At 41.4% G+C, this 23,870-nt stretch overlaps 1 protein-coding gene across 1 annotated transcript in view; it reads left to right on the top strand.

Moving 5' to 3' along the window:
- SLC12A2 (solute carrier family 12 member 2) overlaps nt 1-23,870 on the top strand; it is a 109,465-nt gene that overhangs the window by 55,643 nt on the left and 29,952 nt on the right. The window contains exons 11-18 of the mRNA XM_075931906.1: nt 2,429-2,536; nt 5,363-5,486; nt 7,415-7,516; nt 12,334-12,489; nt 16,209-16,308; nt 20,205-20,316; nt 22,682-22,822; nt 23,073-23,179. Of these exons, the coding sequence (XP_075788021.1) occupies nt 2,429-2,536; nt 5,363-5,486; nt 7,415-7,516; nt 12,334-12,489; nt 16,209-16,308; nt 20,205-20,316; nt 22,682-22,822; nt 23,073-23,179 (950 nt within the window). The remainder of the gene's footprint in view (nt 1-2,428; nt 2,537-5,362; nt 5,487-7,414; nt 7,517-12,333; nt 12,490-16,208; nt 16,309-20,204; nt 20,317-22,681; nt 22,823-23,072; nt 23,180-23,870) is intronic.

Raw genomic sequence — 23,870 nt, 5'->3', positions numbered from 1 at the left:
TGTGATGGTGACTTCTTTCTTTAACATTGATGCTTGATGTATTAAAACTAAATTGGAACTGTAAACTTAAAATGTAAACCCAATACATTATTAGTTGGAGACAAATTGTAGGTCCATAATCTGTTCAATCATGTTGTATAGCTAATGTAATTAACAAACAAATTAAACTTGCTCAAAAAGAATCCTTTTGCATTGAGAGTATATGCAGCTAGAATTTGTTTTTTCTCAGATGGCACTAATGTGTATGTTTATTTCACATTTACAACTTCCTTTTCATTTCATTTTTTTACCTTGTTTGCTACCTTTTTGTGCTCTTATCTTCATACTGTAATAATTATCACATCTTTATTTTAACCCGAATAGCATTTGCATAACTGAAAAGAAGTTCTGGTACCATTCTAGTCTTCCATTAGGTAGCATCCTAGTAGCACCTCCTTACTCACCTACCTGATTAGATACTGAGGCTTTTGTTATACATTCCCTCTTTTACCAGACTGGAATATAAGGTTCTTTTACAGTTAGCATTCTAGCTGAAGTGGCTAGGAAACCGAAGAAAACTCCCTCCTTACTCTCTTGACAAAATTCTAGGCTTCATTCTTTAGGGATTTTTTGGCCACATTTATTGGAAGAATAATACTTGCTTGGTCCTCTACTACTTTTTTCTAGTCCTTTTTCTGTGAAGAAAGATGGCAAATGTTAAAGACAAAAAGGAGGATTAATTAGAGAGACTTACAAAGGGCACTATTTAAGAAGAATGTTTATAAATTGGAGAGAGTTTTGAGAAGAGCCATGAGATTGACTTAAATAATTAGAAAATATCCCATATGACGACACGTTCGTGGAGCTCAACTATTTAGCTTAACAAAGAAAAGGTTAAAGAGGGTGTCAGTCTGCAAGTACCTATATAGGGAGCAAATGTTTGCAGATGCAGTCTAGCAGATGAAGGTACAGGCAGTCCCCGGGCTACGTACAAGATAGGGACTGTAGGTTTGTTCTTAAGTTGAATTTGTATGTAAGTCGGAACTGGTACATATTGTAGGGGAAACTCTAGCCAAACATTTCTCCAGAGCTCAGTTTTATTCTCCCACACCCTACTTCCCTCAGTCCTTTATTCTCAAGCTGAGGTGTCTGCTGAGAAAAGCCACTCCGCGTCTCCCTAGTCTGCTGAGGGGGCAGGCGCTAGCTTCGCGTCTCCCTTGTCTGCTGGGGGGAAGCAGCTAGTGCGGGGTTACCTCACCCCGTTTGTAAGTAGGGATCCGATGTAAGTCGGATCCATGTAACCTGGGGACTGCCTGTATTTCAAGTTCTAATGACTGGAAGCTGAAACAAGACAAACACTGGAAATGAGGAGCACATTTTTAACAATGAGGGTAATTAACCACTGGAAAAAATACACCAAAGGTTGTGGTGGATTCTTCATTACTCGTAATTCTTAAATCAAGTTTGATATTTTTCACATACAGCACCTACTTTTTTAGTCTCTCCTTTGTTCCTGCTATTTGCCTGTTCTTCCAGTGTTTGAGTCTTACGGGCACGTATTCTTCCATAAACAGGCCTTTCTTCTTTTTAAAGAGTTCTTCCCTCTAGCTTCTAGCAGTTGTGTAAGCAGGGATGCAGTTCCTGAAAAGGGTGGGGATAATTTCCCTGAGGAAGATTCCAACTGAAACAGTTTCCGTATATTTAGATTTGTAAGAGATTCTGTTTCCAGGATTCTGGCCACCTTCCAGGTGGAGCTTCCACAGTCTAAAATCTGAGACTGATACTGGGGAGAGCTCTTCAGCAGCATGACTTCCTTTTGTTCAGGATCTTAGGTATCAGAAATGGTGTCTGACAGAAATTACTATACCTGAAGCCTTTGTAAAATACAGTATTTTGTCAAACAGCTAAAATACTTCTCTTAAAACTGTAATCTCTTTTGACTTATTGATGTAACTAACACGAAAATAAATTCTTTCCTCAGACCATTTGAGACCTTTTTTTGATGCACCGAAGATTGGTAGTTGCATTGTGTTTGCAAGTTTATGCATTTAAGTTTATCCCACCTGATTCTCTATCTACAGAGTTTAGACTTGGTTTAACAGAGCAGATAACAAATATTAGTAGCTAACAGTCTGTTTTCAGAAATCATATGTATTGACTTAAGAAAATTCTAGTTGGAATAAAAAAGTTAGCATTTATTGTCCTGAAATATTCTCCTTATCTTGAATGGTAAATGGTATTTGAAAAAATCTAGGAGTTGTAGAAACAAAATTCTATAGGCAGTGTTATGTGAATGCTGTTGTAATAGCTCTGAAGGCATTCAACTAAAACATTTGTCTACAGAATTCCAGTTTGTTTTTACCAAAGTAATTGTTTTATTTAGCAGCAGATATTTATTCAGTCCATTTTGTAAGATAATTTTTTTTAATTGTTGTTGTTCTGCTTTCAGGTAATGAGCATGGTATCAGGATTTGCGCCACTAATTTCTGCTGGCATCTTTTCAGCCACCCTTTCTTCTGCACTGGCATCTTTAGTGAGTGCACCAAAGATTTTTCAGGTAAGCATATATAATGTCTTTGTTTCATAACAAAATAACTTCCCACTGAAATATATGGAACAGGGAGTTTTTGCATATTGGTGTCTTGGTTCATATTACTCAAGTTCTATACCTTGTCTTCTGTTTCTGAGTAGAATAACTAATAATGGTTCCAGTGTTTTAAAATGGAGCTAGTTACGTTTCAAATATGCTCTTATGACATAAGGTCCTTTATTTGCCATATGTCTGGTGTTGCAGTCTGCAGAGTTGAGATTCTGTAGTGCATGCTTCTTGCCTGGAGTTTTTAGTACAAAGAGATTTAGCCAAGTTTTTCTGAATTATCGGATTCAGCAGTTCCATACCAACTAAATCTGGAATCCTGGACAAAAAGAGGATCTTTCTGTACTGAGTACCACCTCAGCCTTTGACTCTGGTATTATGGCAGGCCAGTTGAGCTCTTAAATAGTGCTACCTCTGGTGATTTTTCCTATCTGAGCGTTGAAAAGCAAGGTAAACTGTTAGTATGTGGAAGCAACCAAAGATTAGTGTGTTTTGTTTTAGAATTTAAAGAAGAAAAAATATTGCTACTGTGTCATCTTATGCATATTTGTGGTGCTGCTGATGCACAGCCTCTGAGCATAGAGCCCTTAAAGCTTTTACCTGCCAAAACTTCAAACCAGAATTGTTTACTTTAAGTGATTAACATAGCCATTTAACAGTGTAGAGTTGTGTATCTAGTTTGTTTTAGGCAGTGATTAGTGTGTAGGCAGTCCTTGCATTGATGCCATTGATTGAATTGGTTCAGAGTTCATTGATTGCTAGTTCGTTGATTGCTAAGATGGTCCACGAACCACTCTGAGAAACACTGCTCTAGGTGAGAGCAAAGGGATTTGTTGCTTGACAGTATGGAATAGTTTATTCCACTCTTGACCGTATCTTTTCTGTGGTTAGAGGAACTGATAGTTTGGCACCTCTTTTTAATGAGTACTGCATTCTTTTTAATGCTGTTATTAATTGCATATACTCCATATCTACTGGTGGTTTCTATTTGGAGCTAATGCACTGCAGTTGGATGCAATCCAGAAAGCTTAATGATATGGTAATAATAACCAAGTAAAATTGTAGAATCAGTAAATCTTCTTTCCCAGGGAACTTTTATACTAAACACTCAGCAGCAAGACTGTGAAGTGGGAAATGTGTATACATATTTTTTTATAAATTACTTCGAACTTGATTAGTTGCTGTAGCTGAAAGGTCATGTTATACTACACGTTTCCCCTCACTCCTTATATTGAGGTATGTAATAAAGGGTTCTGTGTTTTTCAGAGTTAAAGATCATGTCCCCTTCTCCCCCCCGCCCAGTGCTTGCTCTCTCTGCGTGAGTGTATGTTGAGTAACTGCTGTTTAGTTACTGTAGGAGTGCTTCATGTTTGAGGACCGTGAAAGAATACTATATACTTATACAAAAACAGAGAAACAATCCCCCAAATCCAGAAGTCCTGCAGCAGGAATCCACAGAGGGAAGTTAGGAGGAGGGTTTGACTCACAAGCAGTAAAATAAAGCAGGGAGAGAGAAGTTTTGAGAATATTTTCCATATCTTGCAGAAAATCTTGATTGTGTTCAAGAAAAAGTGATTAAACTGTGACTCTTTTTACTATAGATTAAACCTTTCCTAGTTCGACGCACTCTGGTCTGGCCACATCTATGATCTTGCGTGGTTTTAGTTAGCCAGATGTTCTCTTGAGGGCCAAGTTTTCTGCACTGTTCCCCGACCCCTGTCCATGCCTCTTACTGCCGCAAGCTCAGACCACAGGTTGGACATCTCTTATCTGGCACCCTCAGGACCTGACCGTCCCAAACCAGGGAATTTAGCCAGATTAAAGAAGGTTTCCTGCCGCAGCCTCCAGCAGCTGACTTCCAGTTGTGTATGTGTATGTGGGTGGGGGAGAGGAACGACTGCTTCCAGCCCCTGTTGAGTTGATGACCCGGCTTCAGCTGCCCTGGCCAGTATGCCTCCTGGGCTCCAGCAGCCCGGGCTGCTGGGGGCTGGCTGTGGCCCAGGTTGTGCTGTCAGGGGCTCTGGTCTCAGCCCTGCAGCAGCCTTCAGGCTCTAGTCCAGCTTCTGCCAGAGCTGCGGGCTCCCAGCCCCACTCTGCTGTGTCTTGCTGGGGCTGCCGCCAGCTCCAGCCCTAATCCTGCTGCTGCGGGCTGCTGATAGGCTCTGACTCCACTTCCACGGCCTCCCCGGGGCCCTGATCCTGCGCTGCTGGGGGCTGCCTCGACCCGGTCGCAGTGCTACAGGCTGTCAGGAGCTGCCAGGGGCTGCTGCCAGCTACAGTCTCTTCCCAGTCCCACTGAGTCAGCCCGGCCCCTCCTGGATTGCCCTCCTAACACTAGGCTACCAGGATTCTCTGATCAAAGAACATCCGTGGTCCTGCTGGACCAGAGAATTCCGCTTTTGGGAAGTGCAACCTATGTGGTAGGAGGTGTTTGTGGAGCTCCAGGCCAAGGATGGGGGGGCCCCCAGGATGTGGTTTGATCTCCTGTGGCCAGGCAAATTCTTTAGTTCAGCAGTGGTCAGGTCCCGGGAGTGCCGGACTACAGAGGTTCTACCTGTACTGTTATATAATAAATGTTATCCTTGTATTGATAGAGGTAGAAACTGAGGAGTGGGAAGGTGCCAGTTACTCTAAGATCAAGAAGCAATGCAAAGGCAGAATAAAAACTAAAGGCAGCATGTCCTGACTCTCAACCCTATGCTCTAACAAGACACCAGTTCTCTTTGAATGCATTAGTGTGTATCTAGTCTTAATTATACCATACTAACTTCATTTTTTCTTTCTTAGGCTTTATGCAAGGACAATATCTATCCAGGTCTTCTAATGTTTGCAAAAGGCTATGGGAAGAACAACGAACCATTACGAGGATATATTCTTACATTTTTGATTGCTCTTGGATTCATTTTAATTGGTTAGTTAGTTTAAATTGGAGTAAAATTGGTGAATGTATTCTTACGTTACAAAACACTGTACTGTTTTATGCTTGGATGACAATGTCCATGGAATCTGGGGCTAGATTTTTATTTTAAAAGTTTTGGGTGTTTGCTTCTATTTGGAAATCTGTTCAGTGAATAGGGTTTAAGGATTGTTCTCCCACATCTTCAGAGGTTACTTCAGATTCATCTCAGCCACTACTAGTCTACATTAACCGCCTGTTCTCTACAGTCATTAGCTAATAAGACTTTCTTTTAGTCCTTTACCAACCCTATTATATTGTCTTATTCATTAGCTTATTGTAGAGAGCTGTTGTGTGATGGGAAAGCCTTTTTTGTTTACATTTTTAAATATATACTACAGGCTGCACCTCCCTGGTACAGCACCCTCAGGACCTGATCAGTCTCAAATGAGGGAATTTGACAGACCAAGGGAGGTCTCTCCCCTCATGACCCGTGTTGCCCCTCTGCTCCTGATTAGGGCTCCAGCATGACTCCAGAACCCCTGCCATCTGCCTGGCTGAGGCTTCCCCAGCGCTGGAGCTCTCTAGCTGCCACGGGCCTGACTGCTGCTGGGACTGCAACTCCCAGGGCGGGGACTAGAGCTCTCTGCTGCTGAAGTGCCATAGCTGGAGCTCCGCCATTGGAGTCAGAACTCTCTGCTGTCCTCCCCCCTCCCCTCCCCCCCTGCATGGGGCTCCCAGCTGAGTCACTGGCCCCTCTGCTGCACTCCTGCCCCGCTCCAGGGTCTGTGGTCCTGCTTGGACCATGGATGTTGCCGGACCAGAGTCTCCTGGTTTAGGGAGGTACAACCTGTATATACAGTAAAACCTGTATTATCTGGCACGCTCGGGGATTAGGGTGTTCCAGTTATCAGAGTCCCATTAACATAGGAAAAACCAATGGGCGATAATAGTAAAACTCAGGTTTTTAATATTGATAGTTTTGTAGTGTGAGGCAGTTGGTCTCACATTCCTATTTTGAGTTAAAGAAAATTTTTTATTTAAAAAGAGCTAATCAAGCCAATCATGGTAAACCAAGCCAGGCCAGTGCGCCTGAAGATGTGATAGTACTGTGGCTGGGGACAATGATGGTTAACAGAGTGCCGGATAACAAAGGTTTCACTGTACTAAATCCTACATTAGTGAGGTTTTATTAAGTGGTAAGCTTGCACAGATTGGATTTCAGAGTTTTCTAACCAATTCACCACTGTTATGCAAGATTCTCCTGAAGTTGCCACAGGGCATAATATATTCTTTGCCGGCAGATAGCTCTTCCCCATCATCTTCAGGCCCCTTTCAAGACTGCTTATGTTTAAAAATTGTTGTTTTAATTTTATTTCTTCCTCATCTTGCTTACTCTGCATTTTTTTGAGGGTTCGTGGGGCAGGAAAGACCAAAACCAAGGACGTGTTCTGGAGATTTCATTAGAATGAAGAGGGTCCTAGTGGACTAATGTGGCATGTTCTTGACTTGTATCTTTGATTTTAGTCCTTTGTTCTGGTGGCAAATGACTAGTAATGGTGGCTACTATTGCTGCTCTGTGTCCAGGTGAAAAGGAGAGCCCCACTATTTTCCACTTCCTATTGCGTTTAGGAAGGAAAAGGGGAGATGAGGAGTGAGTTTCTTCCTTGCAGAGGTGTGCAAAGGTTGCACCCCTCTCTGTTTGTAGTCGGACTGAGACTAGTTGCGGAGAGCGTAAGTGATGCTTCTCATATTCCATACCCATACTTGAATCTTCCAAGACCCTCTTTGCTCTGGGGATGTCCTCAAGTGCTACAGAATAATTGCCCGATGCGCCATTAAAGGTTACATCCATAAGACATAACAACAAATGTTTGGCCCTGGAATTATTAAAGCAGTTTGACAATAAGCTTAATAACTTTGTTTTTTCTTTGTTTTTACAGCTGAATTGAATGTCATTGCTCCAATAATCTCCAACTTTTTCTTGGCTTCATATGCCTTAATTAATTTCTCTGTATTCCATGCCTCTCTTGCAAAATCTCCAGGTAGGAATTTTATATTTGGGGATTGAATACATTTTAAAAGTGCTCTAGAAACAAAGTATTTTTGCATAAAAGTTATGAATTCAACTAATTGAAGAATGTAATAAAAGAAGTTTAGAAAAATTACTAGACAAGCGGAATCAAACCCCTACATAAGGCTTGACACTACAGTAGCTTCTTAGGTAATAGGACAGCCACGGCCAACCCGTGGCTTGTGAGCTGCATGTGGCTCTTCCCCCCTCCCCAGGCTGCAACAACTGCACCCCTGGAAATGGCTCCTGGCTCCCTGTGCTCTCTGGGGCAGGAGAGCCAACTGGCATCCTCAAGATGGTGTTGGCCGGCGGGAGCCTGATGTGGCCAAAAAGCCTCTAAATGGCAGACCCTTTTGTCGGGGGGGGGACCAAAACAAAAAAACCAAACTTTCCTCCTCTGGCTCTTTGCATTATATTCACAACTATTTTGGCTCTTCCTGTAATGGGTTGGCCACCCCTGTAATAGGAGGTTTGTAGTTGTTGCTGTCACAGCCTGGGGATCTGTTTGTAGAGTCTACTTGCCCACCAAGAAAAAAATTGCTTTTAGTGTTTTCTGTGTCCTAGGGCTTAAAATTTGATGACCCCAGTTTCAAGGAACAGGGTGGTTATGCTTAAATTTTTCATTTTTGTCAGTAAACAAAAGTACTGTTATGCCTATAAAAGAATTTTGTTCAAGAATAATAGAAATTTGTACTATTTCAGTCCTTAGCTTACTGAGTTTAGGTTGGAAACCTTTTTAAAGTGTCATCTTCACTCTGTTTGTCTGGGGCCAAACTTGCAAAGGTTCAATAAGTTGCCGTCCATTTCTGTTTGGGCAATCTTGTACATTTGTTTTATTCTTTTGCTTATACACTCAGGGATAAAATTAGTAAGTTGAGAGCCCACATGTATGAGTAAATCCTATTTCTATTTATAGTTGAACTTTCTAAATGATATATGTAAATAAGCATCCATATTTTGAGTTTTAGGTCAACCTGTATGGGTATATTTACTTCTGAATAGTGTATGTGTGTCGATCATAATGATGATGCAGTATTTGCAGATTAGCTATATTTAGCAGCTAATTCTTGACAAAATTAGATTTTTATGTTTTCATAATGTAAATGGATAAAATCAGTGCTTATTTTTAAGCATATTTTTATATTTGTTAACGTTTCAATTGTGCAAAATCATGAGTTTTAAGCATTTTTAATCGATTCAGATTTTCATAGGTCTGGGAAACTATGGAGGGAAGATCAATCTGTTAATGATAATAGACACAGATTTTTAAAAAAGCAAAGCATTTGTGTTTTAATTCTTACAATGGTCAATATAATGTAAAATACACAAAGTAAATATCCTTCAGTCAAACTTTTAAGTACTCAAGCAGTGTTTATTTGTACATTTTGATTATCGAAGGAAATATTTTTGTGGGTTTGTGTGTACAGTAAAATATATATTGATGTCTACTGATTTTTAAAAATCTAATATTTCCAAACCTAAATATACACTGTTGTCTTTCTCAGAGCATTAGAGGGTAGCCGAGTTAGTCTGTTAGGGTATGTCTATACTACAGAGTTAGTTCGAACTAACGGACGTTAGTTCGAACTAACTTTCATAGGCGCTACACTAGCGCTCCGCTAGTTCGAATTTAATTCGAACTAGCGGAGCGCTTTGTTCGAACTAGGTAAACCTCATTTTACGAGGATTAAGCCTAGCTCGAACTAGCTAGTTCGAATTAAGGGCTGTGTAGACCCTTAATTCGAACTAGTGGGAGGCTAAGGCTTCCCAGGTTTCCCTGGTGGCCACTCTGGCCAACACCAGGGAAACTCTATGCCCCCCTCCTGGCCCCGGAGTCCTTAAAGGGGCACGGGATGGCTACGGTGCCCGTGCCAGGTTCAAGCCTGCCAGCACCCAGCCAGCAGACCCTGCACCTGGCACGGATCGAGCCAGCCACCCGATGCCCCCCAGCTCTCCCCCTCTTCCCGGGACCAGGCTGGCGACTCCCGGGAGCTTGCCCGGGACCGCAAGAGGCGGGCACCCACCTGGGCTAGTGCGGACATCGTGGACCTCGTCCACGATCTCCACACTAGGCACAGGAAGGTGGCTGTCTAGGGCAGGAGAGCTGCCAGCCTGGCCACCCAGGAGCAGGAGTGCATGAAAATCAAGGTGGTCCACTGAGACCCCCGACCCTGAGCCCTGAGCTTACAATGGCCGTCCTGGATCAGACCAAAGGTCCATCTAGCCCAGTAGCCTGTCTGCCGACAGCGGCCAACCCTAGGGACCCTGGAGGGGATGGACCGGAGACAGTGACCAAGCCATTTGTCTCGTGCCATCCCTCTCCAGCCTTCCCCAAACTTTGGACAGGGACACCACTCCTACCCCCTGGCTAATAGCACTCCATGGACCCAACCTCCATGACTTGATCTCACTTCCCTTTCAACTCTGTTCTAGTTGTAGCCTTCACAGCCTCCTGCAGCAAGGAGTTCCACAGGTTGAGTCTTTGCTTTGTGAAGAAGAACTTTCTGTTACTAGTTTGAAGCCTGCTACCCATTCCTTTCCTTTGGTGTCCTCTAGTCCTTCTTTATGGGAACTAATGAAGAACTTTTCTGTATGCACCCTCTCCACCCAACTCCTGCTTTTAGAGACCTCTATCCTGTCCCCCCTCCGTCTCCTCTTTTCTAAGCTGAGAAGTCCCAGTCTCTTTAGCCTCTCTTCATATGGGACCTGTTCCCAACCCCTGATCATTTTAGTTGCCCTCTCCTCTCCCAGCCTCTCTTCCCCTCTCCCACCTCCTTTTCCAAGTCTCCCCCAGTTTTGTTCAATAAAGACAGATTCCATTTTTGAACACAATTGTCCTTTATTTTGTACATCAAGAAGAGGGGCTAGGGAAGGGTAAGTGGAAGGAGGTGAGGGAGGAATGGGGCACGAGCCCCCGATGGGGAGGACTGGGCTGGCTCTGCGGGCTTCTGGGGGTGGAAGCTCTCCTGCAGCCCCCCAATTGCCCCCTCTCCCCAGATGGCAGCCTGCGGCAAGTGCAGCCGGGCTGATGGCCGAGTGGTGTGATGTGCCCAGTGTGGGCACTCCGGGCACTCCAAGCCAGGACTGGTTTTCAAGCAGGGCACCCCTGAGAACTGTCTGTCCGGGGTGGGGGTTGGGACCCTTTAAGCACAGCCCTCGGCTAGCCTGAGACAGCATCTCCACGCTCTAAGTCCTCCTCTGATGCCCTGCTGGCACTGCTTCCGGCCATCCTTAAGCCCTGTTCAGGGTCCACTTAATGTGGACATGCTAGTTCGAATTAGCAAAACGCTAATTCAAACTAGTTTTTAGTTCTAGATGTGTTAGTTCGAATTAGCTTAGTTCGAATTAGCGCTGTAGTGTAGACATACCCTTACAGAAAAAACAACAAATGGTCTGGTAGCACTTTATAGAGTAACGAAACACGTAGATGGTATCATGAGCTTTCGTGGGCACAGACCACTTCTTCAGATGACCGGAGTTATGAGTTGGGGATATGAAAACTTAAAATAAATAGGAGAGGGGAGAGAAAGAAAAAGGGAGGCGTGTGGAAGATGGAGCATCATTATGTATCTGGTGAATGGATACCTAAACCTAAGCAGATAAAAATCAAAGTCAATAGATAGATACCTAAAACAGGAAGGATACCACTCAGGGAGCAGTTAGCACCTTCAGTGGTTATTAAATATGTAAAGTCCCCACCAGCCCATATCACGACTGAATCCATTAGCATCAGAGCAGATTATCCTTATCTTTACTCCTGAACAGTCCTTCAGCAACTCATGGTGTCAGACATTGGCAAGTGCAGCACTTCTCTTTCACAGTTACATTTTTTCCTGAACTTGTCTGGCATACTTTAACGTGATACTTGTCCTTTTTATTTAAATGCTCAGGCGTTGCTCTTATTCAAATAAATGAAAACATTAAAAGTTGTTAACCACTAATACTAGTTAGCATAATTGGAGTGATGATGTGGAACTAAAAAGATAACATCCACCTGCAGTCACTAGCATTGTGATTCATGCTGTATCATCTTCTAAAGGTATACTGCAAAGCAAAAAGCAAATATGAATGGACCTCTTTGTCAAATATTTCTACTCACTAGGCCGTTGGGAGCATCTAGTACAGAAATAACATCAAACTCCACTTTAAAAAGAGACCTATCCTTGTGGCCATGTAAACATTTCTACTCTTAGCCTTGAACCATAGCTGCAGCTTTCTTTTGAAATATTGCAAGAAATTGAATGAGCTTTAAGGATAAATATGTGCCAGAGGTTTTTAATATATTTTACTCTGTCTCTCTCTGGGTGTCTACACTACAGCGTTATTTCAAAATATCTTATTTCGAAATAATGCGTCTACACACAAAATGTATTTCAAAATAGCTTTTTGCTATTTCAAAATAGTGTGTCCACACTGATTTGACTCTGAATCGCATTTATGGCCAACTGGAACTGGTTCTGGCAGGGCATCAGGTCAGAAGTTACCTTGTGGCCACAAGGGCACCCAGGGAAGGCCTGGAGGCTCCCTATTTCAAAATAAGCATCTATACAGCGCTTACTTAGAAATAGCAATTTCAAAATTGGCACTATTCCTCATGAAATGAGGTTTACCAGTTTCAAAATAAGCCCTCCGCTATTTTGAATTAATTTTAAAATAGCAGTTGGCTTGTGTAGATGCTAGGAAAGTTATTTTGAAATAATGGCTGTTATTTCGAAATAACTTTGCTGTGTAGACATATCCTCTCTTAATACTAAACCATTAACTTTAACTTTTCATTGCTTTGATTAGGTTGGCGTCCTGCTTTTAAGTACTACAATATGTGGGTTTCCCTTGTTGGAGCAATTCTTTGTTGCATAGTGATGTTCGTCATTAATTGGTGGGCAGCATTGCTAACGTATGTCATAGTCCTTGGACTCTATATTTATGTCACTTACAAGAAACCAGGTGGGTATTTTTTTTTTTAACTAAGCAGACTTGAGACATTCTGATCATCTAATTTTGTTAAATGCTGTATTTTTGTATTTAAAATTACTATTTTATTTGCACGATTGGTTACAGAAGAAACTGTTTTCAATTTTTTTCATGAAGAGAAAGGGGACTCTCTGATGCATTAACTGTCTACATTCACAAGTTAATGTACTGAATGTGATCCAAAGGATCCGTGTAAGAGAAATTGAGAGGAAGTAATGTGCATTGCTGGTGCACTTGGGAGGAGTTCTGAGTGATATTTGACACTAGGGACTATAACTTTGTTTCTGCAGAGAGATCATGGAAGTGCAATGTGCCTTGTTGAAAGAGGATCCTCCACTGTTATTCCAGAATGGAATGGCATTGGATTAGGGATGGTGTCTTGATAAGCCATATCTAGGAACTATGTATGACCAGACATGTCATATTGAAATAGCAAAAACATTGTAAAAATAGTAGGGTTGAAGATGTTTACAAAATTAGAATGAGATGGAACAGAGTTAGCTGGGCAAAGAATTTTGCTAAAATTAGAAATAAGAAAATCAACAAGTGTTGGGCTTGAAATTGTATAAAGTTCTTGAATAACAGAAGTTAAGTTTCCCCATACATTACAGCTTTTATGAAAGGTAGACATTATTTCTCATATTTGTTCCCATATTTATTTTGGAAAATCAAAAAGGTTCATGTAAAATGAAGAGTTCAAAATAAAATACAGAAAGTACAAAGAATTTAATGAACACTTAAAAGAAAAATCTGGAAGTTAACATGGATCTAAACAACTGATTAGCACATAAGTAAAGAGCATTTACTTGATTTGGCAGAACCAGGCTCCAAACTGAGCTATCCTGTTACCTCTTAAAAGGATCTCACAGAAGAAATATAACTTATGGATGATAATGCCAACAAGTATAAAATATTGTTTTAAGTTGCAAGTCTAAACAGTAAAAGCATATGCAGTAAAGGCATATGCATCTGATATAGACGTGACATTGTATTTTTATATCTATCTTGTTTGTGAAACATGGATAGTGGTGGAAACCTGCTTGCATAATTTTTAAAAAATTTTTTGGCTTGGCTCTTCTGGTCAAAGCCAGAAACCAGGCTTAAAGTAGATGGCTGATCTGATATCATCTGAAGAGAGAGAATATATGCTGTAATGCTAAATGTAAAACAAGTAGGTATTGAAGCTGAAATACACATTATTCAAACCCTATTCTGGAAACAGAATTATTTCCTTATAGACTTTGCTGTTGTGTTCATTGCTAGAGTATCTGAATACTTTATACATCTAGTTTAGAGACTTGTGTATCCTCAGTTAGAATGTGATCTTGGAGATTTCAGTTGCTAATTTTTTTAAAAAGTCATTGAGCGTGTGCAGACTAATTTTTTTTCCCACCAAAGGCTTATAACATAGCCAAATTTGAGCAGATTTCCATGAGGACAGCAAAAGGCATATTCCTGGCATATAAAAGCCACCTCATGCCAAAATCTGAGCCCCTGATCCAAAGCACATGGAAACTAGAGGCAGAATTTTTTAACTTGAGGAAAACCTGTTTTTCCCTAGTCTCATTCTCTGAAGCTAAAGCATTTTGACTGATTTTTTTTCCCAAAAAAATTCACTTATGACATACTTAAGACATTCTCCTTCCTAAAATTTCACTTAAAAGAGGGTTTCATAATTATGGCCCTATCAAATTCATGGTCCATTTCATGGTCATCCGATATTAAAAATTGTAAATGTAATTTCATATATTTAAACCTGAACTCTCACGGTGTTGTAATTGTGGGGGCCTTGACTCAAAGAATTGTGGGAGTAGTAAGGCTATTACAGAGGGGGTGCAGTACTGCTATGCTTACTTTTGTGCCACTACTTGCTGCAGAGCTGTATTAAGAGTTGGGCAGCCAGAAAATGATGGCTGCTGGCCAGGTGCCCAGCTCTGAATGCAATGCCGCCAAATGCAGCGAAGAAGTAGGAGTGACACGGTATGGCATTGCCACCCTTCAGCATTGCTTCTGGCAGGGCATTGCCTTCAGAGTATGGCACCTGGCTAGAAGCTGCTGTACTCTGGCCATTCAACCCTGAAGGTAGTGCAGAAATTTTGCGGGCAATATTGCAACCCCTTTACAATAATCTTATGATCCACCCGAAACCCTTGTTTGAGTCATGACTTCCAGTTTGAAAAATGCTGGTCTCCCCCATGAAAACCCTAGAGTATAGGGTAAAAAGAACACACAAGACCAGATTTCATGGAGGAGACCAGATTTCAGTCCGTGGTGTGTGTGTGTGTGTGTGTGTGTGTGTGTGTTTTTTTTTTTTTTTTTTTTTTTTTTTTCCCCATGGCCAGGAATTTGGTATGGCCCTGCTTATTATGAGGAGTATCAGGAAACTTTAAGATGTCAAATGACTTGCTCTGCCTATAATTCAATGAGAGAGTTCCTTGAAATTAAAATTCTCTGAACGTAGTAGCTCTTAAAATCCAACTCATCCATTACCCCGCTTAACGAATTAAAATTGTTTTGTTATTTCAGTTACAAAATTTACACTGTGCATGAGAGCATGAGACCAGATTTCTATTAAGGATATTAACAAGTGGCTAATTGGCTAATCGTGTAGTCCAAGGGCGGGGAACTTATGGGCCAGGTGCGGCCCCTGTCTTGCTTGGGTTCAGTCCCTGAGGCTCAGGCCCTGCCCCACAGCATTAGGGAGCTCATGGGGATGGAGCACACCAAATCTACTAGCCTGGGCCCATCTAAGGTCTGGGGTGTGAGGGAAATGTAGGGAGTGTTTCTCCTTCTCAGTCGAGAGCCACATCTGTGAGGATTTTTTTTTTTTTTTTTTGCACTCCTGACTTGTGTGGTCCCCGACTGACATTTCTGTGGATGAGTGGCACCCACCCCAAAAAAAGGTTCCTAACCCCGGTGTAGTCGGTACAATTTGTATCGACTACATGATTAGTTGATAAAGGAAGGCGCTTGGTCCCAAATTGCGCTGAGTCCAGGAGCTACCCCCACTGCTGCTCTACAGGTTAAATGTAGTAGGAGCTGGATGCGCAGGAAGCCTATGGACAGGGGCTGCTCCACATCTTGTGATGCTCCACATCTTTGCTTGCAGTGAGCCTGGGCCCGCCATGGGCAGAGGCAGCTTTGCAGTAGCCTCCTTGCCTCTTCCATCTCCTTCCCCATGCTGCTACGTCTGATAGAGGCAGTAAGCATGGGGGAGGACAGGCAGCACCATGGAGATGGTGCTGGGGGGAATCAGCTTTTTTAGGCTGGCTCCTGCTCTCCCACCCCTGTTGCTGCCTCTGATACAGAGACAGCAAGCAGGGGGGAAATGTGAGTAGTCGTCAACTATTTGCTTACAAAGCTGCCTTATTACTTAAAATAAAGCTGGTTAAGTAATTTCAAAATTTGACTGTGTAATATCGAACAGCTAATTACCTAGAAAACTTGATTTGACTACATAACCATTATCCTCTTTACAGAAAAGTTCAACTGTTTTTCTTCCTAATTTAAACCCAAAGTTGATTTAGCCTACTTTCAGTTGGAAAGTACTTTGTTTTTAATTTGATCTTACCTAATTTTTAGTTGATGATGGCATTACACAATCAGACACTGAATTTTTTAGTCTGAGAAAATGGTTAGTCAAAATACCATATGCCATAATATTAAATTATTTGAAACAAATCTTCCCACAGATGTGAACTGGGGATCCTCTACACAAGCATTGACTTACCTGAATGCATTGCAGCATTCTGTTCGTCTCTCAGGCGTGGAAGATCATGTAAAAAACTTCAGGTAACAAACATGCTCATGCTTGAGGCATGGTGCACATCTGTAGAGATTAGAAAAATCTTTCCACTGAATGGTACATTTAGCAAAGTAGGGTTTTGATGCTTTCAGTATCCACCACTCCTTGTATGAAACTGTCTGGCATAAATTGGTCTGTGAACTTTGGCAGCATATCTATTCTTGCCAGAGATTGCAACAGCACCACAGCCTTGGCGTGTTTGCAGCCACAGAGTACAGAATTCTTGCTGATTCCTTGGAAATCTGCCCATATCTGAAAGAAGCATGTAATGAGAAAATACCTGCTCTCTCAACCTTGGGGGGGGGGGCGCTTCTGTGACTTCAGAGTGGTTAGATTAGCAGATTCCTTCAGGACCTGGGAAAGCTAACCAGAATAACTGTTGAGGAACAAGCTATTCTGCAATTAGCTATTTTAAAATAGCTTCTTGTGTAGGCACTGTGTTGGATAAAAGTACGTTATTACACTATTCCGGAATAATTAGTATATTTCCATAGTGGAGTAACTATTATGAAATGAAATTTATAAAACAGTAGATATTTCTCTACCCTTCCCCCCCCCCCTCCAAAATGGACTCTAGTGCTATGGCTGAATTATTTTTTTTTTTCCCCCAGAATAAATCAGCCTTATATGGAGGATTTTCCCTGGTCATGGGGATGAAAATCAACCTGACAAGGAAAATTTCAGCCCTAACAGTTAGTTTTGCAAAGATATAATCACCTGAAAAAGGTGTCCTCTAATGAGAAGTGTCAGGCAACCATTCTAATAGGCAGTCTTGCTAGTCTTATGAATGAATTTCAATAAAATATTAAAATGACACTGTTGATGTACTTTGTGTGTTCACATTACTTTACTAAAACTCTGTCATCACTACTTAGCAAATATAACTTTAAAAAAGTAAGTTGGCTACTTGCCTTCCACATAAACAACAAAAATGGCAGCTGAATTTTGATTGTTATGCTTTAAGACATGATGTGGAGAATGAACATACTTCTGCTTATGAGCAGGCCTTTAGGACCAGATTGGAAATTCTTTTATGATTTTTTTTATGAAGTATTTTTTTCTTGTTTCAAAATGTAATTAGTTGATGGTGAAGAATGTTTTGGTTTTTAGACCCATAAGGTACACGGCTGACTTGCCTGTGTGGATATTAAAATGACTTCACTGGCAACTCTTGTTCTTTTAAAAAAAAAAAAAAAAAAAATCTAAAAAAATTAGAAAACAGAAAATGTTTTGTCATGGCAAGGCTGAGACTTTCCCACTTATTTTGATTAGGGAAGCTTGTTGGTTTGTTGATGCGGATATAATAATCATACAAATAAAACTATGAAATGAAAGCTAGCTAAATCCTTAGATCAGAGTTTCTGGTTATGTAAGTTAGAATAAATATGGAGGTCAATGTTAAATTAATAGCAGTTTTTCTGAGGAAATTGAAATATGGCAGGTGAGAGAGTAGTTACTTTTACAATAAATCGGAATGGAGAATGTTACTACTTTTTTCTGTGCTCTTTCTCCTCTTCCCAAAAAAGGGAAAATGAAAGGTGAGGACAAGTGATGTTATGACCTCTGTGACTATAAGTATTCATATTTTCATTGTCTTGTTCAGTTATGGTCTGCTCTTCATTATTTCAGTAAATTTAGTACAGGCCAGATCAGAACACTCATGCCAGATGTGTCTGTAACCTGACCTAGAATGTATGGCTTCAACATCTGAACTTACTTGTTTTAATTTTTGTATTAAACATCTTAACTGTTGATATAAAGAGGAATCTGAAAGTCACATATCAACTATTACTTTGAAGAATATTTGTATCTTTACTTAATCTTCTAGAATCCTAGGACATGACATCTGAAGAGATGTTCTAGTTGAGTCTCCTGCCTTTATGACGGAGCAAAATATTATCCCCATCCCTGACAGGTGTTTGTTTAACCTGCTCTTAAAAATCTCCAATGTTGGAGATTTCACAACTTCCCTAGGCAGTTTATTCCAGTGCTTAACTACTTTGATGGTTAGGAATTTTTTTTTCTTTCTAATGTCCAACCTAAACTGTCCATGCTGCAATTTAAGCCCATTGCTTCTTGTCCTATTGTCAAAGATTATGGAGAATAATTTACCTCCCTCCTCCTTGTAACAAACATTTATGTACTTGAAAACTGTTATTGTGTCTTCCTGCCGTCTTTTCTTTTCCAGACTAAACAATTCTTTTCAGTTTTTTAACTATTCCGTCACAGATCAAGTTTTCTAGACATTCAGTCTTTTTTTTTTTTTTAAATTCTCTGGACGATCTCTAATTTGTCCACATGTTTCCTGAAATGTGGCGCCCTCAGCTGGACACGCTACTCCCATTGAGGCCTAATCAGCCTGGAGTAGAGCAAAAGAATTCCTTCCCTGGCGTCTTACTTGTAAACATCTGCCAGGGCTGTTCTCCACTCCAGCACTCCGAGTGCAGAAGGTGAGGACCCGCAAGAGAGGTTCAAATCCTTTCCTCTACTGGCAGAGGTTACAACAGACTTCCACCCCAGAATCATAATATACAGATTTTGTGGAATCACTGCCACCATCAAGTGCTTTTTGATCCCTAAAAACCAGGGTTGAACACTTGAAATCACCCCCAGGGTACCCCAAGCTCTTTTGACCCAAAAGAGCTTAAAAATACAAGAGAAAAATAAGCTGCAGTCTTTGGTAGCTGATCCCTCAGTCAGAGGCATGCAGATATACACAGACAGACCGACCTCCTAGGACACACAATCAAATCATCACCTTAAAAATAGTGATTTTTATTACAAAACAGAAGGTAAACTTGATACTGGGTTGCTAGATGTTACAGAGCAATTTAGGAAAACAAAACATGGAGAAAAGTCTCAGCACATTGTTTAAGTGGTAGGTAAAGGAGGAAGGAAGGCATAGAATCACACAGAGCAGTTCAAACCAAACCACAAAATAAAGAAAAATTACTCTGAACATGACTGGATTCACTTTTCCTTACTTCCAATTTTCTCTTTGTCCAGTCCACTCCCATGACCTGAATTCCTTGGAGATGTAGTAGTGCTGCCTGGGTTTAAATCATTCTGTGTGTCTCAATTCCTGGTTTATCTGTCCCACACAAAGAAAGCAGGCAGGGAACCTATATCCAATGCAAATTTCAGCCCTCTATCTCAATTAGTTGTCCCGGCCCCCTGGCCAAAACCTCTACTAGTTACCTGAGCTTAACCCCTTAGTCATCAGGTGCTGGTCAGCACTCCTATCTATTACAACATAATTCTGGGATGTATTTGCAAGAGTGAATTTTTTCTCCCAACAGTTTTATACAGTTGACTCATATTTGGCTTATGATTCACTATGAGCCCCAGAACTCTTTCTTAGTACTCCCTCCTAGGCAGTTGTTTCTCTGTCTGTATGTATGCAACTAACTGTTTCTAATCAGAGGACTTTGCATTTGTCCTTGTTGGGTTTTTCTACTTGAAGTAATTTAAACTATCAAAATTGGGTCTATAGTTGGAGTTTTTTGGGTTTTTTTTCAGGTCTTGGGCTCTTTATTTCATAGCACATCTGAGGCAGTCAGTCATATTTAGGAAAGGTAGAAACTTGTCACCAGACTTTAGTGATTATAATTTCAGTTGACTAGTGGATTTCAATAGATATTGCCATTAATTGGTTTCTGGTAAAATAAGCAGGAAGGGAAAGATTTGTAGTTGCCAATACAATATAAATTAATTTAATGTCCCCCATTTCTCACTCCAAATATGTGTTTGCAGTCCTGAGATCTGTGAAGATGTTTATTTTCTCAATTCTAAAGTTGGTTGCAAATGACTTAAAAGTTGTTTTTATCAGTACAAAGTAAATAAGTGAATTCTAATTATTCTTCTCTTAAATTTAAAACTCTAGGCCTCAGTGCCTTGTTATGACAGGTGCTCCTAACTCACGTCCTGCATTGGTTCATCTTGTCCATGCTTTCACAAAGAATGTGGGTTTGATGGTCTGTGGTCATATACGCATGGTAAGTATTTTTTCTGCATTGCAAAAAAGCTAACGAACCTTCTTTCCATAATTGCTTTCTCATCAAATGTATCAAATTTCCTACTTCCCTGAAAGCTCATATTTATTGATAACCTGTCAGTGGATTATGTTTTGTAATAGCACGTAGTATGTTGTGACTTCATGCAAGCCTTAGAAATACTAGGATAGCAAATAACTTCAAAATGGCAGTACATATCACTTGAATTTTTCTTCTCCCTTGGAATAACTTTTCAACTTTATGAATGAACTGTCTTGGACACAAGATGCTGTAAAATGTGTTTTCACTTTTTTAAAAATAACCACTGCATATGTATGTTCTTGTGTGGCTAGTGGGCAGTATAAGAGGTAGAACTAAATAAGAAATGTAACCTCAGACTGTATCATGTCACGTTTTTGAGGGGGATACGTTTTTGTGCAGAGTGTTCCTTCATCCATTCTAGTATGAGTCAGAACTAAGGCTTCTTCAGCCTGCTTCAAAACAAGTCCCAGTGAGCAACAGATTTAAGGTATTGTGACAAAGGCAGGCTAGTCAGATGCAAGAGTGGCCTGAAGGTGGTGAGTATGTTAGCACTAGAAGGTCAAAGGCCTTTTTTTCCCTACAGGCTGAGAAGGGTTTATTTCAGGTCAGTTAGAGACACCTGAATCCAATTAAGGTCTGCCAAGGCCTTTAAAAACACCTTCTCTGGGGAGGAAAGAAGGGGGAGAGGCAGAGACCGAGGGAAAGAAACAGAAACAAATAAGCAGCTGCCACTAGGCTAGTGATAGCAAGGAAATAAGCTTCTCCAGGGTGAGAGACTCTTCTCCATCTCACAGGGGAAATGTCCACACCTGAGTGCCTGAGAAGGCAAGTTTTGATGCCCCAGAGCAAACAACTGAACAACACTCTGCCCCAGCCAGGAGGCAGGGAAAGGTTTCCACCCTTGGTTTTTTGGTTTGAGACAGTTTGATGAAAGATCAACCCTTACTTAGTCAGCCCTACTCAGAAAAGATTGCCAGTGAAACATGGAAGGGGAAAGAAATGCTGCCCAGAGTAGGGCTGATTTACTCTGTGCCTGCCACTGCCAGAGGGAAAAGTCTAAGACACAGAAGGTGCCTTGCCATAATACTTTCAGCCATGGATTAAAAACCATGATTAGCTTGAATAGTTTCTCTACTACAGGTTGAACCTCTTTGGCCCAGCAACATCTGTGGTCAGGAAGTACCATGGCCGTTGCTGGACTATAGAGCTCTTGGGCCAGAGAGCTTCAGTGGCTGGGAGTTGAGTTGATCTGGCGGCCAGCTGCCTGGCATTACTGCAGTCACATTAACCCAAGTCGAATTAAGCCCTGTGCCAGCAACCACTACAAATGTGGAACACAGGGTTGCCCCACCCAGACTCTCCCAGACACTCTCTGGTCTCAGATTTCCAGTCTCCGTGGTGGCAGCAACCACATTCCTGCCCCTGATGACCTATCAAGCCAACAGCCTGCCCCAGCTGCCTAAAGAGGCCTACTGATAGCTGTCACTTCAGCACCGTAGAGTCACTCAGAGAGCTCCGAGGAGCGGGTGAGCACCCTTTATAAGCCCGCTTGTCGCTGAGCCGAGTAGGGTCAGGTGACCCCACTTTTCTTGACTTTACTTTTTTTCCTGCCTTGTCCCTTATCCAACCCTTTTTAGGAAGGGGATGGTGACAGGGAGGCTAACCAATGCCTCAGAGAGAGAAAACAAAATGGTGGACATAAAAACTGTCTCCCCTGTCCCAACATGAGCAGGGGATACCGCTGGTGAAACAATTGAAGCTTGAGAATATTTGTTCCAGTAAAGCACAGGAAGCACATATTTAAGAAAGGAAGACCTATTATTGCCTTCTGAGTCTATGGGATAGTCTACACAGCAGGGCTAAAGCTGAGATAAGATATGCAACTTGAGTTGCATCAATTGCATAGCTTAAGTAAAAATAGCTTATTTTGGCTTTTGGCACTATCTACACAGCAGGAAGAGACCACTTTTCCTCAGACTTCCCTTATTCCATGTAAAATGAAGGTTACAGTAGTTGGAGTAAGTAGTCCTCCAGCTCGACATTGTCAAAATATCTGTTTGTAGTGTAAACACGACTATATTATTTCAGAATAAACGACATTATTCCAAAATAATACTGCTGTGTAGACGTACCCTATTTTACTTTATGTTGATAGGTCTCTTGTTTTGTAGTCATAGATATAGCTTTTGAGCGAGGTGTATTAGATTAGATTTTGGGTTATTTATCAATGCAATCAGTACAACAGAAATCTATTTTTCAGAGAATAACTTTTAGTGATTATTCTAAAATGCATTTTTGATTAATAGTACTTTTTTTTTTTTTAAAGGGCCCTCGCAGACAAGCCATGAAAGAATTGTCAACTGATTTGGCCAAATATCAGCGGTGGCTTATTAAAAACAAAATGAAGGCTTTCTATGCACCAGTACATGCAGAGGATTTGAGAGATGGGGGACAGTACTTGATGCAGGTACATTTCTGTTGCAATTTTGTTTGAGGTACTGGATGATTGGCATCAGAAAAGTACAAACATCTTTGCATTTTATATTTTACACTTTCAAGCAAGCTTATTTTAAATGCAATTGAAGTTATGTAATCTTTTCCACTTTGCTACTGTAATGTTTTTATTAAAATAGGAATAATTAAACATTTTTTTCTTTGCCTTCAGTTAAGGTAATACTCTTATTATTTTAAAAATGTTTAATTGGCTTTGTTTTTAGGCTGCTGGTCTGGGTCGAATGAGACCAAACACTCTTGTTGTTGGGTTTAAGAAAGATTGGAGACAAGCTGACATGAGGGATGTGGAAATCTATATCAATTTATTTCAGTGAGTACAAAATGTACAACTTGAAACCTGTGGATTTTACCAAATATAGTGAGTGTGAGTGTACATATTGAATAGTAATAGAGAGGTAGCTATGTTAGCCTGATCTTGCTAAAACAAAAGGAAAAAACTACAGGCAGTCCCCGGGTTACGTACAAGATAGGGACTGTAGGTTTGTTCTTAAGTTGAATTTGTACGTAAGTCGGAACTAGTACATATTGTACCCCAAGTGTCCCTGATTCAGCCGCTACTGAAACTGACCAGCGGCTGACTACAGGAAGCCTGAGGCAGAGCTGCTTGGTCCCGGGCTTCCTGGAATCAGACACTGATCAATTTCAGCAGCAGCTGACTTGGGGACACCTGGGGTAGAGCAGCTGGGGGGCTGCCAGGTTGGTCCCCGCAGCGCCGAGGTGCGGTGCTGCAGGGACCAACCTGGCAGCGCCTCAGCTGCTCTGTTCCAGGCATCCAGATTCAGCCACTGTTGAAACTGACCAGCAGCGGCTGAATCGGACACGCCTGGGGCAGAGCAGCTGGAGTGCTGCTGGGTTGGTCTGGTAGCGCCGACCCTTGGCGCGGTGGGACCAACCCGGCAGCACCCCAGCTGCTCTACCCCAGGCGTTGGCGAGAAAAGCCTGGTCTGCTGGGGGGGGGGGGGGGGGGAGGGCACACTAGCTGCGCCCCTCTCCCCCCCAGC

This window comes from Pelodiscus sinensis, chromosome 6 (genome assembly GCF_049634645.1).
Source record: "Pelodiscus sinensis isolate JC-2024 chromosome 6, ASM4963464v1, whole genome shotgun sequence".
NCBI lineage: Eukaryota > Metazoa > Chordata > Testudines > Trionychidae > Pelodiscus > Pelodiscus sinensis.
Note: the sequence above shows the minus strand (reverse complement) of the source record. Positions and strands in the feature narration are given on the sequence as shown.